General features: G+C 42.9%; 1 protein-coding gene across 2 annotated transcripts in view; it reads left to right on the top strand.

The window, feature by feature from the left end:
* The first annotated feature begins 1055 nt into the window (after positions 1-1055).
* RAP2A (RAP2A, member of RAS oncogene family) overlaps positions 1056-15654 on the top strand; it is a 28438-nt gene continuing 13839 nt past the window's right edge. Inside the window, exons 1-2 of one of the 2 annotated variants that reach the window (XM_074160874.1) lie at positions 1065-1199; positions 1251-1378. In XM_074160874.1, coding sequence (XP_074016975.1) covers positions 1065-1199; positions 1251-1378 — 263 coding nt within the window. Of the gene's footprint in view, positions 1379-15654 lie in introns of both variants that reach the window. The other variant, XM_074160881.1, reaches the window with a different exon arrangement.

Raw genomic sequence — 15654 nt, 5'->3', positions numbered from 1 at the left:
TGCCTTAGCTTTTACGAATCCCCTTTACTCTTGTATACACCACCGGGATTAACAGGGTGGCCCTGGGCCCCCCGCAGCCTCCGGAGACCCGCCAAGTTTCCAACAGCAAAAACTCACCACGCCAGATCCCCCACCCCCGGCACACCGGGAAGCCGAACCGGGGAGCCCGCACGGGGATCTTCCCCTCGAGCGGGTAGCACAGGCCTCTCCCCCCCTCCCGCCCACCTACCGGGACAGCGGCAGCGCAGGGGCCGCCGCCTCACCCAACCACCCTGCACCCTCCCCAGGTACGACGCCAGCTCCCCCTCGGGCTACAGGCCGCTCCCGGGGCCCGGGGGAAGCGCGCCGCCCCCGCTCCCCCCTCGGCGACTACCCCGGCCCCGCCGCTGCCGGCCCCTGACAGGCACTTCCGCCCAACCCCGCTCCCCCCTCCCTCCAGGCCGCGGTCCCATTGGCTCGCCCCTCCCGGCGCGTCACCGCGGCGCGGCCGCCGGTTGGCCCGCCGGGCGGCGCGTGCGGCGGAGCTCGCCCGCGGGGCGGGGGGCGGGGCCCGCTGTCTCCACGGCGACAGCGCCGGGCGAGGGACGGGGACTGGGCCGCCGCCGCCACCGCCCGCCGCGTCGCTGCTGCCGTCGGCGTCACGTGCGGCCGCCGCGCCCGCCGGTTGGCCGGCCCCCTCCGGTGAGCGGGGGGGGGAGGAGGGGGAACGCGGGGAGGTGCCACGTGACGGGGCGTCGCCCTCCTCCCCGCTCTTTCTTCCTCCTCGGCGCCCCGCCGCGCGCCGGCCGGTTGGCTGTTGCCGTGGCGACAGGGGAAGGAGGGGGCGGGGCCGGCGCCCCACCTCGGCCGCGCCGCAGCCCCGTGAGCGCGGCCCCGCCGCCGGCAGCGCCGCCCAGCAGCAGCCGCCGCGGCCGGCAGCATCCGCCGGGCGGGCGCGGAGCGGAGCGGGGGCGGCGGCTGCGGGCGAGGCAGGGCAGGGAGGGGCGGCTCATGGCGGGGGGGTGAGGAGGGGCCGTCGGCAGGTGCGGGTCGGGCGGGCGGTCCGCGCTGGCGGCGGCGGGAGGATGCGGGAGTACAAGGTGGTGGTGCTGGGCTCGGGCGGGGTGGGGAAGTCGGCGCTCACGGTGCAGTTCGTGACCGGCACCTTCATCGAGAAGTACGACCCCACCATCGAGGACTTCTACCGCAAGGAGATCGAGGTGGACGCCTCCCCCTCCGTCCTGGAGATCCTGGACACGGCGGGCACCGAGCAGTTCGCCTCCATGCGGGACCTCTACATCAAGAACGGGCAGGGCTTCATCCTCGTCTACAGCCTGGTCAACCAGCAGAGCTTCCAGGACATCCGACCCATGCGCGACCAGATCATCCGCGTCAAGAGGTGACTTGCCCGGCGGCCTCTCCTCCGACGGCCGCGCCCGACGCCCACCTGCGGCCCGGCCCGCCGGGGCCTGCCGCCCGCCCGCCCCTCCGTCCCTCTGTCCGATATCCCCCCCCCACCCCTCGCTTCCCGCCTCCGTCCCCTCCTTCCCCCGGGCTGGGCCGCCCCGCGGTGCCCGGATCTCCGGCCCGGGGGCTGCCCACGCCTTGCCCGCCGCCCCACTCAGGTGCCTGCCCCGCGGCTTCCTTCCTTCACCCGCCTCCCTCCTTCCCCAGTGGGCCCCGCCGGTGCCTCGCCCGCAGGAGGGGGCGGGGGGGGGCGGCCCTACCCGCAGGAGTGGTGGAGCGGGGGCAGGGGGCTCCGGCGGGCCCCGCTGCTCGCCCTCCCTCCCTCTCTCCCTCCCTCCCTCCCCACCCGTGTGCGGTAAGTTCGAGGTGCCCCCGCGTGAAATATGGCAGACAGGCTGGGCATAGGCTGGAACCGGGGGGCGGCGGGGGGGGTGGTGGTGGTGGTGGTGGGGTGCGGAGAGCAGTTCCCCGAGTGTTGTATGGGTCAGCCCTCGAGTGCACTTTATGTAGTGGACGTGCCGTCACTCGTCTGCAAAGGGAAGCACCGGGGTGTTTTCGTGCAGCACACATGCCGTCTGAGGCAGGTAGAGATCTGCCTTTTCAGATACCTGTGTAGGTATTTCCGTGAGCTTCCCGCTCCTCTTAAAAAGCGCAGAACGCAAAGCCTCTTTCTTGGTAAAGAGATGATGGCTGGCAGCTTTAGGCCTTCTGCATGCTGGTGTTTCTCTTAAATTTCCCACGGTTGCGTTGCCAGCCACTCTATTACAAGTAAATCCACAGTGGTGAAACACCGGTGCGTACTGCCAGTTTGTTTGTATAACCACTACGTTGTTTAGATATGCGTCAATCAGTTAGATGTCAGCAGCTGAAATGCAGCCAGTCACGCCAAAATAAGGGTAGATGTACCATTTGAAATCATAGCAACCGTTTGAACCATAGCGTGGATGGGAAAATGCCGCTGGTCACAGACCGAGATCTGTTACTGCCTGTGGAGAGAGGCTGGACTTATGTCGCAGAACTGGTTGTAGCTTTGGCTTGGACATCTGAAAGGGAAACCCTTGTAAATAACTTAGTTGGACCACAGCTGTTGGATTTGCATCTTAATGTAGAGTGGATTATAAAAGGTGATAATGGCTAATCATATGGTCGGGTATGGTCTGTTCACAGAAACTACCATTCCAGAGCCAAGGCCTGGGGAAGATGTATTTTGATATTGGGGAGGAGGGTGAGTAGGGGAAAGGGGAGGGAGGAGTCAAAGCGCTGGTATTTTTGGAGACTTGCAACTTCCTCACAGTAGGTGTTTCTTAATCTGTGTCCTAACTTTTTCACTGGGGATTTCTAAAGACCGATGTAATGAAGTTATTTTGAATTTAATATGGAAAATGCATTTTCCATATCCTTGCGACCCTTACCATTCACACATACTCTATAGAAGAACAGTTTTCCTTTTAAGTAGTTAGAGTTTATTCATTGATAAACACTTTTGGTTCTGCTGTGTTTAATCTGTGATAGAAATTCATTTAGTCTCTGAATGCCTGGCTGTGGCTTTTGCAGCTTGTGTTGTGCCTTGCAATGGAGTGTCTGCGTTCAGACCCCGGCTGTCAAACAGTAGGTAGGTGAAGCAGAATAGGAAGCAACTTGTACTTCCATAGTTACGTTGACTCAGCACTGCTCAGAGTGGTCTAAATGCTGCTCTTATGTTTCTTCTGCCATCTCTTTTACTGCAGGACTTCAGCTTCTGGCTCTTGCTCAGGTACTTTGTGAAAGACATACAAGCAATGTTTTAATTCTAAAATTCACTTATGCGAAGTAATCTAAAAGCAGCTGAAATCATGAAAATTTTAGCAGATCCTGGAAACTTTGAGTTGTAGTTGAAGGGGATATGCTATTGACTTGCAATTGACTTGCAATATTAAAAAGATACAGTTTCAGCAAGTGTACCAGATCTTTCCTTGTCAGCCTCGTCTTATATTTGTGGGTGGTGGTGTTATGTTTGGGAGCCTGACTTAAGTTCACAGGCAGTATAAGACCTAATGTGCTGTTGGCTTAAGCTTGCATCCTTTCTACCAGTTAAACTGGAAGAATGCATATTTACAGATATAATATGTATCTGTACAAGGACTTCTAAATTATAATTTACAGTTGCGCAAATGCATTTAATCCATGTTGAGAGGCAAATAGTCATAGTCCTGTTTACTTAGGGATTCTGGATGAGATATACCTGAGAATAACAACAGTATGGTTATATTGATAGAAAACTATGATCTAAAAATCTTTGAACTTTCATTATATCTGAAAACCAATTGGCTTGGTCCCTAACTGGTAGGTAACTGCGTTTTACACATTTGCCTTGCTTTTTTTTTTTTTTTTTTTGATGGAAGAATCCCTATGTTACTACATAATTAGAGAGTGATTTTAATTAATCTTCCAAGAAGTAGAAAAGCCAGGTCAAATTTCCTCTTCCTCTTCAGGTTAAGAGATGCACACTTGAGTCTTCTGCTTCCCTGGTCTAACCCCACCACATACCAGACCAAACTAAGCTAAGGGAGTCCTTCACTCCACCTGGTGAGGTTGAGTTACTTTGTAGGAATGAATGACATGTTCATGAATGAGAGGGAACAAGTGGATCTTTACTTAACTCATAGTGGTTGACTCCTAGAAGCTTAGTGGCTAGAAGAGGTTGAGATCACTCTTACCAGTATGGTTTCTATTCTCATTAAATTGCTATTTAATATTAAAAAATTCATAAATAGGCTTAGAAACAGGACTGAAATCCAGGTCTCCCAGTTTGCAGAGGAGTCTCCTAATGGCAAAACTATAAAGTCAAGCTTCCTTGTGTGGTGTGGCAGCCTTGCATCCCTTTCAGTCATGGTGCAGGGCTTCATCAAAGTGGAGGATGCCTCTGTAGCTTTTAAACAGGTGATTAAAGTTCTTTCCTGGGAAATGCTTTAAATGTATTGTTCTTTTCAAAGTAAATGAAACATTTTTGTCTAGATCTTTCTAAGAATGAGTTAAGGTGCTTTACCTTCAGTAAGGGAGCCCTGTCAGTTCTGAGTGGATGGGTGCACCCCCAGCAGCTCTGCCTAGACACAGGATGAGGAGAAGGAAAAGGTTTCAGAAGTGCTTGTTTACTCTGGGCCAGCTTTCTGCTGCACAGAATGCTGCCGGTGTTGGATGAAGGATCTCGGTGGTGCAAAATCACAGCTGCTGCTGTTCTTCCTCCAGATGCTGCATCTTGCAATAGCTTCTACCTGAGGAGTGGCTTGGCTGTAGCTTGTGTGGTACAAAATAATCGCTTCTGCAATCAGCTGTTCTTGCAGTGCCTGCGACTACCCCTGCTTATCTGGAATGTGTGCTTTAGTATCAGTACGTGGGGGGCAGGAAAATCCTGCAAGAGGATGTGCCTTAGGAGAGTGAAGCTGTGGAGGCCTTGTTTTGCTGGATAAGGAGTGTAATCGGAAGGTAGGAGGACAGAAGTGTTGTGCCCTAACGTAGGGTGGTGGATTGTGCAGAATGAGGCCAAAGGTACAAGCTTGATCTCTGGGTTTAGGATCTTGAGAGTGCCTCCATGCTTGTTTGAAGCTGTTATCACTCATGATGATGGCTAAGTAAACAGTTTGGGAGCTCCTATTCACTGTACAAATGACTGCTTATCTGAAATGCGTTGTTCCAACCCCATGATCTTAGTGTTTCAGGCACCTAGTACCAGTTTCTGGATCCCACTTGTGCCAAATATGTCCATTAAGCCTTGTTTTGTCTGAATCTTGCAAATGCTTAGGGTTTGTAGTGTTGGGAAGATGGAGTGTATATAAGAATAATATTTTCCATTTGATAGCTTTGAAGGATATTCCTTGCTTTCTGTATGCAAGAATGATAAAGGGAATGAACTGCTGCTTTACTGCCTCCTGGTGAGATACTACACAAAATATGTTATCTGTGCATTTGTACGTGCCACAACTCTGGGACCTTCTTTCCCTTCAGAATGGATTTGAAAGCTTGGCAGCAAAGAACTCTCTGCTGTTTATGCTGCACGGTAGTTTCAGAATGAGCTGTTTTCTGGAGAAACCTTTTATTTGTGAGAGCAAGGCTAAACTGGATGAGTGGGCCCATGGCGGTGAAGGTCTGCAGTGAAAGAAGAACAGAAGCTGTCAAATGAAGCAGATTGGAAGCAGTACATCCCAGTTAGATATCAAGGTTTAGAAATAAGTAGCGAGTACACAGATTAAGCAGTGTAATTTTTTCTATTTTTTTTGGTGGAAAAAGGAGGTAACTTCTAACGCTTCTGTGTTTGTCTTCTGTGTGATTAGAAAGCTCTCTGGAAAGAGTCTGCTGATATTTACCATATACTAAATTTTAATTTTGGATACGACTTTCCCAATGTTTTACTCCCATGAAACCTCCTTGGGTACGTATTCTAGGTGCTTACATAGCCTTCAATAATGTAATTTCTCAATCTGTTCTACAGACACTATATATATATTTTAGTAGAACCTCATGAAATAGAAGAGTAGTATTATTTCTATTCAAGCAGAAAACTAAAGCACAGAAGTTTTGAGAAATGCCTTATTTCAAGTAGTGAAAAAAAATTTCATTGATCTATTGCTTTTTCTTTAGGAAGCAAAGACCAGAAAATTTATTAATTTAGATTGTTTGAAAATGTAGACCTAAATGATATAGGTGTATTGCTATGAAGTATTACAGAAAAGTGTCTCTGAGTTGAGAATGTTCTTTGTGGTGGGATTTATCATCAGGATCAAAGTCTGCCTTCCAGTCTAGGGATTCTGTGTGGTAATTTAAAACATACAAGAGATGTAATTATTGAAATGTATTAATTGTGAAATCAGCATCTTGAGTCAATGATAATTGATGTATTTAGCGACTTAATGGTGATTAAGTCTGAAAAAACTATACTTGAAATTGCAAACTGCTCACATGTCTAGTTTGAAAGTGTTGCTTTCCAAGTACTATGAAAACTATGTATGGTTTCTCTTCAAAGACCATTTAGCACATTTGGGTCCAGATCCTCATGAAAACTAGATAATGTGATCATACAGATGACTGTCAGTAAATAGAGAGTTTTGAGGACATAGAACAGTTTAGTTTGTTCTTTAGCTCTTTACTGTAATAAGTACCCTTTAAGCAAGGTTGAATTTACCAGTTTTCTGAAATTCTATGTGTTCCTTGTCTCTTTTTTTTTTTTTTTTTTATTTTATTTTAAAATTAGAAAAATATTTTCTTGAGAACTATTTAGAGAATTCTTCGTAAACACTGCTACGACACATTCAACCATAGAAATGGCTCCAACCTTCCAGGAAGAAATACCTAAGTGTTGAGGAGAGAAATTTGGGAAAATACAGTTCTTTCTGAAGTACTGTATGCAAAAGGTTGACAAATGTCTAGGGACTTTCATAGGTGCTAGCAAGACATGTAGAGATGTTGGGAACAGACTGAAATCCTGAAATCTTTTTTTAGCAAGAGGTGGTTTTTTTTCTTGCCCAAGCTGCCAGCCACTCTTGTGCACCCATCGGACGAAACTTAGCTCTTCATTGCAGGAACATATTAATGGATTTTAAATCCCATCAAACATATGTACATATTTCTTAGAAAACGTAGGAACCTGAACGGAATTCTGACATGGTGCAGACATCAGCCATTGTGTTAAAATATTTAAGTATAACAGAAGAGCTATACTGGCCTCTTTTTTTCTTTTTTTAAATGGACACCTCTGGGTAGCCGTCCTCTCTGGTGAGAACCTTATTGATTTACAAGAAGAAAATGCAAACAATTTAAGTATCTGTAGAGCTTTAAAGACCTGGTAAACACAAGTAGTTAGTCGTATCAAATTGACCCTGTATATAACATCAGAGCCTTCAGCTGTATGGCCATCTCCTATGTCTTATTGGGGAACTGATATGTAGACCTTCCACTAGAAAGAGTACAGGTTTGCAGGATACAGGACAGTCTTGTAAAATTTATTTAGTTTTAAACTCAGACTTTTAGTTTCTCTTCATGCTGTCATGCTTTTTAAATAACTTTACAATAATTCTTTCTGGCTCTATAGAGTTCAGATCTTTTTTTTTCTTAGTGAATCTACCTTTGTTTTAATTTGAGAGTAATGAACTAATTCTGTCAGACAAAATTATAGGTTCTTGATTTAACTGGGAAATTCATACGTAGACAATCCTCTAAAAAATGTCTCTGACAGTGTGCAATTTTAAGCTATAGAAGATTATTTTAAAGTTGCTTGGCTTAGTCTTAAACTTGGAAATTTCAGGGTGCTCATGCATCTTCAGAACACATTACCTTTAATGTTTTCCGGTAGAAGCTTTTGAATTAAATTCCATACATGCAGAGTTCTCTTGATTTCCTCCCTCTCCTCCTCCTCCCCCCTCCCCATGCCCCCCCCCACTTTTTTGAGAATCTGAAATATCCATGCTACTTTTAAGTTACTTTCTGTGGAAACCATGAAAATTTGAGACAATTATTATAACCAGAGTCTTTTAATGTTTTTTTGTTTGTTTGTTTTTTTTTTGGCTACTTAGCTCCCCCTCCCCAGCTAATTGTATAGGTATTACTTTCCAAGATTTATTTATTTTTCTTTGTATGGTAAAGTGACATGATAGCTTCCCTATGTGGGCACTGAAAATAAATCTTTTTATCCCCTCCTGCTTTTTAGGTGTTCTTTGGACTTTTATTGAAAAAGCCAGGTAGGCAAGCTCCTTTTGTATGCATGTTTAGTTTAGATTGTGCTAGTTTAGCATATAGCGTATTTTTTTTTTATGATGCCTGTATCACTTAGCATCATCTTCTCCTTTCAGGTCTTAATTGATGCTGTAGCTCATGTTGTTGTAGAGGTGTGTGAATAAATGTGGAGAGCTACGATTGTCAAATAGTAGAATAGTATGCAGCAAGATTTCTTAAATTTGTTTTCAGTTGTGCAGTGTTGCTTGATCGTGTCTGTGTTGTAAAAATGCTATTTAATGCGTTAAAGACCAAATATAACAGTGGCTTTAATGGCTTTCATAGTTTAGTACAATAATATAGCATTAGTGCTTGGGGTTGAATGTTTTCTATCTTGCTATTCATTAAGCTGTTTTGACACAGATTTTTGCAATGAATATTTGGAAAATTTTATCAAGAATCACTGCTCATTAGAATTTCTGTTTTGCCTTTGAATTTCTGTTTTGCCTAGAGGACAATAATTCTTTAAATACTGTTTTTATAGCCAACACAGTTGGCAGTAACTTGTGTCTTTTCTTTCAAAATAACCACGATTCTCTACTCTTCAGTTGGATTGTATGTGGATAGAAACAAATTTTGGTTTTTGGTCATACATAAAACATTCTGGGTAGCAGTATGTTTAGTTAAAACTCTTATGTTAGCAGGCATACTTTTTGGACTGAAATTTCAAAAACAGACATTGAAAGTTTTTTAGATGAATAAAATTTGAAATGCCTGAGTGGGTGGCTTACCCAAAAATCATTTAATCCATTCCTTTTCTAGTTTTTCCCTCAATAATTCAGTGTCAGACTCCTATTTTTTTTTTTTTCACCTAAGAACAAACCTGGGGTTACTGGTTATTTCATTTCTGAAATATTGCAAGTGTTGCTCAAACATCTTTTTTTTTTTCCCTTCCTTTTTTGCTCCTTGTAAATTGTGTAGGTGGTATGTGATGATAACGTTTTAAGAGAGAATAGGGAGGCAATTGGGGCTGCAGTGCTAAATTATCCTGGCACGTAGTGACTTGTACAAAGATTTACATGATTGGTAAGGTAACAACAACTATAGCTATCTGCTTCTTCATATTCTTTTATTAATTAACTTCCTGCTGGTCTGTTTTTATTTTGTGTGTGTTTTTTTTTTTTTATCCTAGAGGTTACCAATACAGGACTAGTATTTAGTTTTTGCTGCACTAAGGCATACAGTATAGTCTAGGTACAGTATGCAATGATGAATGCAACTCAAACGCTTTCTTTGTCAACGGGTTGCATTTTAGCAGCTGTGTTGTCTTAAATCCTAGTCTAGACAAGAGAATTAAAGGTGTGATATGAGCACGTTATCCTTTCTCAATGTTAATGTCATGGGGTTAGCTCAATTCGTGAGTGCTGTACTCTTTAAAATTCAGTGGTGACAATATTTTAATTCTTGTCTTGATTAGGCCTAGACTAGGTGAAAGATCAGTTAAAGGACAAAAAAAAAAGAGTAAGTGTTTCTAGAGCTGATTAACTTGTTTTGAAACATCACTTGCGTCATGTAGAAGAGCTTTAACGTCTTTTAAAATATTATCTTCTCAAAGTCAGGGTAATGAGGCAGACATTAAAGCATTTTAAAATATTAGAATGTAGTATCTTAGGGTCTGGGGTAAAATGAAATATAACTCTTATGTTATAGAATGGTTTGGTGCCTTGCCGTTATTGTTCTGGTTAACAGGTAGCCACCTTAACAAAAAGATTAATAGTGTTTGAGATTCCCACGTGAATATTAACTCAGCTACAATTTAATTTGACCTGGAAATGAATTGGATAAGGACACTGAACTTGGAATTGCTCTGAATGTTGTGGAGAAGAGCTTTGGTCCTGGATTTCTGATTAATTGCAAGGAAGGATGCTTTCAAGAAATAGCCACATAGGTTGCCTCTGGGCTATATGTGCGCTTGCTGTGACGAGCAAGTTTTGGTGAGAGAATGTTTGTACTGTTTGCTCTCTTACTCCTAATATATTTTACAGTATAGAGGGTAAGCCAGGACTGATCAACCTACTTTATCTGATTAGAGCCAGTTGCAGTTTCCCACATTGCTATAACATCTTTTTAACTGCTGTACAAAACCTTACTGGAAACATTTTATAAATGTGCAAATAACTGGAAGGCTTTTTTCTTTTGAAAAAGCCACAAACCTTATAAAACCTATCTAGAAATGCATAAATTAGGCAGTTCTTGAGGAAAGACTTTTCTTCTGAAATTTCTTTACCATGCTTTCAATTTAATTTTTAAATTTTAGAAGCTCGTTGTTTTTGTCAGAACAAAACAATAAATAGGAAGTGTCTGGGGTTTATAACTTTTCCCCCTAAAGTTATAAATGAATGAGGAAAAAGATCTGTTGATTGTGTTTGGGTTTTTTTTTCCACCCAGCTTTACATTTAATTGCACTTGGCCATGATTCAGAATCCTGGATGTGTGTATTTTTCAAACTACATGACAGCAGTCCTTATTTGTATACTGCTAGTTGTACACTGTTTTTAAGAAGGTATGTTTTCAGTTTGTGGATTACTTTCTACTACCGAAGTGACTTGTTGTTGTAAAGGGCTTTCTTAGTAGTAATCTTCTATCTCCATGTTCAAAATTTGCCCCTCTTCTGCTGTAATAATTCTGCTGAAAACCAGTCAAATGATATTTGATTTTTTTGTGATTTTGTGGTTTAGTTCTGTTTTTTTTTTTTTAATTTCAGGAATTCGATTTCTTTTTGAAAATAATTTGGAGGGCCAAAGATGATCACACTGAACTATTTCCTCTGGAGCATTTTATCAGATGCCTTTTATACGCACCCTTCCCACCCCCAAAAAAATAAATATAACTAGTCTCAGTGCTTCTTGGTCTCCGATCAAATCCAGGCTCTCCATCTTACCGCTTAAAGAAGGCATCTGCTCTGCTAGTCTCAGAAGCAGTTAGATTCTTGGTAGCTGACATGCAGGTTACTCCCTACAATGCCTGGAAGAGAGAAGCATGAGTCACCTTCTGCTGGGTTAGTGCTGCGGTCCACAATCACAATCAAAATCCAAGCAGTAATTTGGAATGAATTCTCCCATTTCTTTCATCTCTTTGGGTGGGCTGTTAGATTTGGGGAGAGGAGTGGTGGTGGGGCGGTCGATGTAGTGCTACTTAAATCTGTTTGTTCTGCTTGGGTTCTTTATACAGTATACAGTGGGGTTTTTGAGGTAGGAGAGGTTGGTTTCGTTTTTGTACCAAGTATGCAGGAGGCTGTCCAAAGCAGAATGGATACAGGGAATTCTGGCATGATCTTCTGAACATGCAATGCACTGGAGGAGATGTGTTGGGTTTGTTTTCTTTTTTTCTTTCCCCTTCCTCGCCCCCCCAATGTCAGCCTTCTTTCTTCTTGCATTTCATTGAGAAATAGGTCTTGCAAAATAGCTTAGTACTTCTTTTCTATGTCAGTTCTTTAGGAGTCTGCTTCACCTGAGGTCCTGTTGCAGCAAACCACTTGAACTATCTCCTTATTTACATAGAATCTCTCCCTTTAGGAGGCAGGCCATTTCACTGATCAAAACACTTAAGTTCTAAAAGAATGGCAGAAAAATAGAAGCCAGTGTGTCACCATGGAGCAACAACTGATGTTGCCTGAAATCCTGTGGTCACCTGGACTAGGGAAGTCTTCTGGTGACCATTCACTGGATGGGATATTGATTTTGCATTTTTGTAGTGACTTAATCTAAAGTGAATAAGTAGTCGTGAGAAATCCCTGGGTTTCAGTTCCTAGGATCTTTCTTCAGCTTGTACACCTGATCTTTTTCTGTTGTTATTCCCTCGGGATTTGTGAATTTGCCTTCACGTATTTGTATTTGCCTTCATAGTGGCACATCTTCAACAGCAAGATTGAAGAGTATTTTCTCAACCTCCCTTGTAGCTTAGTGGTTAGAGCAGTCTTTTGGGAAAAGCAGATGTGAGACTCCTGTGACTAAAGAAGGTGTATGGTGCAGGTCTTTCACCTCCTTGATCAGTGCTGTAATCCCTGTACTGTTTGTTACATTTAATGTGAGAAACTGTGTTGCCACTACTTGCTTTTATTCCCATGGCTGTCCGTGGAAGTGATATCTGTTGTGGTTTTTGTTGAGTATCTTACTGTTGGTGTGTTCCTAGATTCACATAGGAATGTTTAGTGAATTAGGCCTCTCAAGGCACTTACCTGCTTGCATGCCTCATCTATAAATCCCAAGAGAGCTTTAGGTGCGAGACCCTGTTGTGGTTCTAATATATGGCTCAACTGGGCTTGCACAGCTGTAGGCCTTCAGGCAGCTACCTTGTTTTGACAAAAACTTTAGATGTATGTGGCCTGTCATGAAATTAAGTGGGTAGGCAGAAATTTTATTGAGCTGTGTCTTGGCCATGGCTCCCTAAATTCTGGAATTACGATGTATTTACCTACCTCAGTTTTGCATTCAGGCCCAGAAATAGTTGCTATCAGAACGTTTTCCTTTCTTTACCCTCTGCTTTTTCACATTAGTTTCATTCATTATGTTCTGAGCAGTGAATTTGGAATGCCTTTGTATGGATCTAGTTAGTACAGAATATCGAGTAAACCACAGACTTGATTGTCAAGCCCATGCTATGAATGATAAAATTCTTGTACTTTTATTTTGGAGAAAGAAGACATCTAAAGTTCAATGCACAGGTTATATTATATTGCTGATTATAGCATTATATTTGGTGCAGAATCTGCTTAGGTGGCTATCCTCATAAAAATAATTGTCTAAGGGATGACAGACTCTTTTCTAGGAAGAAACTGGAGAAGCAGATGATATCAAGATAGCCTGCTGAGAGCTCATAGATTTTAACGTTAAATGTGAAGAAACTTGATTAATTAGTCTTCATAGGCATCTCTTCCATGTTTCACCTAGTTTGGATGTCTGCGGCCTCACTTAACATTAGAAGCTGCAGATGCTCAGCAGGCTATCTTCATATCATCTGCTTCTCCAGTACTTGTTATAGGTTGGCCATGTGAAAGAATCAATAGCTTTCTGCTCCTTGAGCCTCGATGATGTTACAGAAAACTTAGGCATGACAGCACATTCTAGAATTTCGCTCAGTCCAAATATTCCCAAGTTTGATTCAAATTGTGGAGAAGCTAGGCTGCCTGTTTATGTGGCTATGTTTTGATGGGATTAGGTTTGAAGAATCCTCTTCTGCCTTTAAAGATGACATTATGGATCAGATGATAGTTTTGCCTGGACTGTGTGAATGGATATCTTCTAATGGTCTTGCCTCTAGTCTGGCGCTATATACATTAAGAGTTGTTCCATCTGGGATTGAGTAACCTCTGTTACTTACCAAAGTATCACTGTCTCATTATGTAGCTGCTGCAAATTTCTGATGAGTCTCTTTACTATCTAGCAGATTTTAGTAAAACCTCTTGTAACCCTTTTATTTCTAGTGCTCTCTATAGCCAGATTTCATAGCAACCAAAGTCAGATGCTTGCTACCCATCAGATGAGTCTGTCAGCAACTGTTGGCAAGGAGTGCTTTTCCTATTACCACTCCAAGTGCCAGTTTTTACTTAAAAGGTCTGGTTTTATTGTGGAAATAGCCCTGCTGCCACCAGGCCCTGTGCCTCAGATTCTGCACTGACCACATAATTGGAGTATTGCTGGACTTGCTCCGCATCTGTGGGAGCGTGGTTTTCAGGAACCAGAGTGAGCAAATGCAGTCCTTGGACCGCCTTCTGATGGACTAGAGCTATTGTTCTTTCCATCTTTTTTTTTTTCCTTTTATACTGTCAGTCACATTTGTAATTGCCCATAGTTCAGCTACTGGGCAACTATAATGGTTTATAGACAAGACGTGGTGAATGTTTTAACTGCAAGTGGGGCCCTTTCTCAAGGGAAGGAAGTGACTGGCACTTGCAGACAATATGAACCCTCAGTCGTACTACTAAACTGTAGTGGACATGTGCAAAATACTATTATCTGTCTAAAAAAATATACCATAAGAAGCTAAAGATAAGCATCATGGTAGTCTGATCTGATGATGGAAGGGTGGTTTCTCCTGATTGCTGCTTCTTACTACTTTCATAACTCTTTGATTAAACAAATACACATAATTCAGTTTTTATGTACTCAAGTTTACAATGTAACTGTGTTCTGAAAAGGAAAATAAAATATATGGAAAGCTAGGGTCAGTATACTTGAACTTTAAAAGGTCCAGATTGCTCTGGAACATATGGAAGGGGGAAGGAGGGTGAAGTGCCTACAATGTATTGCAGGGTTTACTGGTGTATCCCTAGGTCTGATATGGATGCACTGAGGAAAAACCTGTGCTTACAAAGTTTTCACCTCTGGGATGAATTGCTACCTTGTAGGCTCAACATAGGAAAGAAAATAGGATTTTGGGAAAAAAAAAAAGGTTACCCTGTATTCTTTCCGTGGATTCTCAAGAACTTGGTCACTTGGTATGATTTGCTGTTTATTGCATGATATTGCTTTTTTTTCTTTATTTTATTCTAACCCTTGTGAACTGCATTTGGCTGAAATAGACCAAAAAAGCATGCTTTTTTTAAATTGAGATGAGCATGTTCAAAAAAGAAAACAAATCACCTAAAGGTGTGAAATCACCGAACTTAGTGCATGTTGAATTTTCCTCCAGATAGTTTTTATTCAAAAATAGTGACTGCCATCATGGTAGCTTCATCTGCCAGAGAGGGACAATGGAAAGCTCAATATTGGGTGAAAGCTGAGAAGGCACACCTTGGAAGTCCCTTATTACTCTAAAATTAAGCAATTGTATTGCCTTCCTAGCTGGGATAATTGGACAGGTAATTGAAGTCTACATTCTACTCCCAGAGATGATCAAAACGCCTTCCTTTGAAAGACTTTCTGTCTGTCAGCAAGAAGTGCGGTTAGATTAAAAGGACTGGGAACAGTCTGGGCTTCACACCCCCGTACACATCTTCATATTAATTGAAATGGCCTTTCTGCATAGGACAGCTTAATGTGGAAAAAATAATTAGTGGAGTATTTTCAGGAAATTCTAGTTACCAATTAGTAATTCAATGAAGAAGGTGTAATGGACACTAGGGTGTGTGGTACCTTTAAATATAGTCTCTTTCTTAAAAGAAATCTTTCTCAAATGTTTTTTCTTACTATTATTACTATTGCTCTTGAGGGTTACATATACAAATTATCATCCTTTCTGTACCTAGAATGTGACAGACATTTAAATATTGGGGTAATATTTTGTTTCTCAGGATAAAACAAAGTACATTATAGTTTAGCATCTTTCACAGACTGTTACCTACCTTTAAAAATAAGTTTACCCAGAAGGAGGGACAGCTAAAGTGTACGTATATACACAAATATGTATGTATATACATAAATATGTACAGAGGGGTTTTTCAGTCTTCTACCTATGGGGGTCCGGAACCAGGACAAAAAAAAAATATGTGGATTTCACCAGGTCCTGCAGTCGTCTTCTAGTTAAAAC

Source organism: Numenius arquata, chromosome 1 (genome assembly GCF_964106895.1).
Source record: "Numenius arquata chromosome 1, bNumArq3.hap1.1, whole genome shotgun sequence".
NCBI lineage: Eukaryota > Metazoa > Chordata > Aves > Charadriiformes > Scolopacidae > Numenius > Numenius arquata.
Note: the sequence above shows the minus strand (reverse complement) of the source record. Positions and strands in the feature narration are given on the sequence as shown.